This window comes from Triticum aestivum, chromosome 3B (assembly GCF_018294505.1).
Source record: "Triticum aestivum cultivar Chinese Spring chromosome 3B, IWGSC CS RefSeq v2.1, whole genome shotgun sequence".
Taxonomy (NCBI): domain Eukaryota; kingdom Viridiplantae; phylum Streptophyta; class Magnoliopsida; order Poales; family Poaceae; genus Triticum; species Triticum aestivum.
In genome coordinates, this window is record NC_057801.1 from 732,277,207 (window position 1) to 732,280,901 (window position 3,695).

Genomic DNA, 3,695 nt, shown 5'->3' on the forward strand with positions numbered 1-3,695 from the left:
AATGCTAATTTGGGGAGAGTAAAGTTTACAAGAAAATCGAGGCAGGCATACCTGCTTCTTCTTCCTGGCGAGGTTCCAGATCCATGTGTTACGCTCGTGCAGGCTCCTCCTCACCGACGTCTGATGCATATAACAAAAGTCCAGAATAAATCACCGGAAATAAACTGCATCCTCGAAATCTCGCCACCACCTAAGCTAATCTAATCTAATCTGGAGCAAGCATCTAGCTAAGACACGAGGAGGAGGAGGGGCGGCGAGGAAGGCTTACGCAGACCTAGGTCTTGTAGAGGTCGGTCTCGTCGAATCCGGAGATGACCTCCTCCACGAAGTAGCACGCCGGGTTGAAGCGGTCGCGCTCCCGCAGCATGAGCGACGCCTTGTCCCGCTTCTTCTCCGCCGCCGCGGAGCCCGCGCCAGGCCCATCGCCGCCCACGAAAGACGAGGCGGCCGAGATGTCCCTTGCGGCGCTCCCCGCGTCCAGGATGGCCTCCAGGTAGCTGTTGATCCAGTCGTTCCCCACCATCGCACCGCCCGCGCGCACACCGCTCCGGCGCTCTCGGGCGGCGAGGTGAGGTGAGATGTGGTGGGGGATCGGGAGGTTGGTGGGGTGGGGGATCGGAGAAGCGGTGGGGGGTCGGGAGGTGGGTGGGGAGGGACGTGGTCGGCGGTGGTGGGTGAGGAGGACGGCGAGGTTGGCGGTGGGTGGGAGAGGACTGGATCGGGAGGGGGCGGCGGCGGCTGTCCAATGAAGGGAAAGGGGAGAGGGGTTAGGGTTTGGGCTTCGGGGAGAGGAGTGGTGTGCGGGGGAGAGGAGGAGAGGGGGGAGGAGTGGTGTGCCCGCGAGGGGGGAGGAGTGGGTGAGTGGTGGCATTTTGCCAATGACAGGTGGGCCCGTGAGGAATTAGGCCCACATGTCAGTGTCCTCAACGACATGTGGTATAGGTGAGGGGAACTGCTTTTGGGTGGGTGTGGGTGGGGAGAGGGTGAGGGGTGTGGGTTGTTGGATCTGGCAGGATCCGACGGTCTCTAATGCTTGATCCGCGTGACATGCCCATTGACCAATCAGAGTGAAGTGTAGGCTTTGATGATGTTATGACCATCTAAAATGGTCGTAATCAATTTTCCATTTTTCGAGTGCCCAAAATGAGTTTTTTTGTGAAGGACCTACCATATATTTGTTGCAAAATTGGACCAAATCATTTTTCTAAAATACTAGGCAATTTTTAATGCATAATTGACCAAATGATTGGGTGTAAAAAGTTTTGATCCACCTCTGGTGAAAAAGACAAATTCCCGCCGATTCAGTTGGAAGCGGGTCAAATTTGAACTATAGCTGCCTTATAATTTGCTATTTATTTTTTCCAAAAATCACTTCTAGGTACATAAGTATCTATTTAATCAGAGAAACACCAAAAGTTTTCCAAGATTCAACCACTAGCTAGGAACGGTCATGCCCGCTGTTTTGACCACATTTTGAAACGGGCATACAAAATTCAAAAAAATCAAAAAATTGGAAAACCTTCGCATTGTGTCATTATATGTGACCAAGTTTCCAGGAAAAATAATAAACTTGTAATATGGAAACTATTTTAGAAAAGTGTTCTCAAAATGAGCTATCATGCGTGAAGATTCAAGGCTTTCTAGCCAAATGATCAATCTTATGGCCACATTCATGGCATAGTTTGTTCAAATGATCTCATATCGTGCACAAGGGGGCATCTTGGAATTCCAAACAACGTTGGGAGTTTTCATTTTCTTTTCACGGAAAATACATTTTCCATTTTTCGAGTGGCCGAAATGAGGGTTTTTTGTGAAGGACCTACCATATATTTGTTGCAAAATTGGACCTAATCAATTTTATAAAATACTAGGCCATATTTAATGCACAATTGACAAAATGGTTGGGTGTCAAAAGTTTTGATCCACCTCTGGAGAAAAAGACAAATTACCGTCGATTCAGCTGGAAGCGGGTCAAATTCGAACTGTAGCTGCCTCATAGTTTGCTATTTATTTTTTGCAAAAATCATTTCTAGTTACATAAGTACGTATTTAATCAGATAAACACCAAAAAATCCAATTTTCAACCACTAGCTAGGAACGGTCAACCCCGCCGTTTTGACCGCATTTTGAAACGGGCATAAAAAATTCAAAAAAATCAAAAAATTGGAAAACCTTCGCATTGTGTTATTATATGTGGCCAAGTTTCCAGCAAAAATAATAAACTTGTAATACGGAAATTATTTTAAAAAGTGTTCTCAAAAATAAGCTATCATGCATGAAGATTCATGGCTATCAAGCCAAATGATCAATCTTATGGCCACATTCATGGCATAGTTTGTTCAAATGACCTCATATAGTGCACAAGGGTGCATCTTGGAATGACAAACAATGTTGCCTAAGGAAGTTTTCATTTTATTTGGACAGAAAATTCATTTTCCATTTTTCGAGTTCCCAAAATGAGTTTTTTTTGTGAAGGACCTACCATATATTTGTTGCAAAATTGGACCAAATCAATTTTATAAAATACTAGGACATATATAATGCACAATTGACAAAATGGTTGGGTGTCAAAAGTTTTGATCCACCTCTGGGGAAAAAGACAAATTCCCGCTGATTCAGCTGGAAGCGGGTCAAATTTGAACTGTAGCTACCTCATAGTTTGCTATTTATTTTTTTCCAAAAATCATTTCTAGGTACATAACTATCTATTTAATCAGAGAAACACCAAAAAAGTTACAAGATTCAACCACTAGCTAGGAACTGTCAAGCCCACCGTTTTGACCGCATTTTGAAACGGGCATAAAGAATTAAAAAATCAAAAAAATGGAAAACCTCCGCATTGTGTCATTATATGTGACCAAGTTTCCAGCAAAAATAATAAACTTGTAATACGGTAATTATTTTAAAAAAGTGTTCTCAAAAATGAGCTATCATGCGTGAAGATTCATGGCTATCAAGCCAAATGATCAATCTTATGGCCACATTCATGGCATAGTTTGTTCAAATGACCTCATATAGTGCACAAGGGTGCATCTTGGAATGACAAACAATGTTGCCTAAGGAAGTTTTCATTTTCTTTGGACGGAAAATTCATTTTCCATTTTTCGAGTGCCTGAAATGAGTTTTTTTGTGAAGGACCTGCCATATATTTGTTGGAAAATTGGACCAAATCAATTTTATAAAATACTAGGCCATATATAATTCACAATTGACAAAATGGTTGGGTGTCAAAATTTTTGATCCACCTCTTGTGAAAAAGAAAAATTCCCGCTGATTTAGTTGGAAGCGGCTCAAATTTGAACTGTAGCTACCTCGTAGTTTGCTCTTTAGTTTTTCCAAAAATTATTTCTAGGTACATAACTATCTATTTAATCAGAGAAACACCAAAAAAATTACAAGATTCAACCACTAGCTAGGAACGGTCAAGCCCGTTGTTTTGACCGCATTTTGAAACAGGCATAAAGAATTCAAAAAAATCAAAAAAAAAGGAAAACTTCCGCATTGTGTCATTATATGTGACCAAGTTTCCAGAAAAAATAATAAACTTGTAATACGGTAATTATTTTAAAAAAAATGTTCTCAGAAATGAGTTATCATGCGTGAAGATTCATGGCTTTCAAGCCAAATGATCAATCTTATGGACACATTCATGGCATAGTTTATTAAAATGATCTCATATTATGCACAAGGGTGCA

General features: G+C 41.9%; 1 protein-coding gene across 1 annotated transcript; it reads right to left on the bottom strand.

Moving 5' to 3' along the window:
• Positions 1-274: 274 nt before the first annotated feature.
• LOC123067769 (probable sucrose-phosphate synthase 4) lies at positions 275-523 on the bottom strand. Its single transcript, XM_044490423.1, has one exon. It carries the CDS (start codon positions 521-523, stop codon positions 275-277), a length of 249 nt encoding a protein of 82 aa, XP_044346358.1.
• Between the last annotated feature and the right edge of the window lie 3,172 nt (positions 524-3,695).

What these genes read in the sequence shown, in the direction of transcription:
- LOC123067769 (XM_044490423.1), bottom strand. Translation starts at nt 523, where the DNA reads ATGGTGGGGAACGACTGGATCAACAGCTACCTGGAGGCCATCCTGGAC.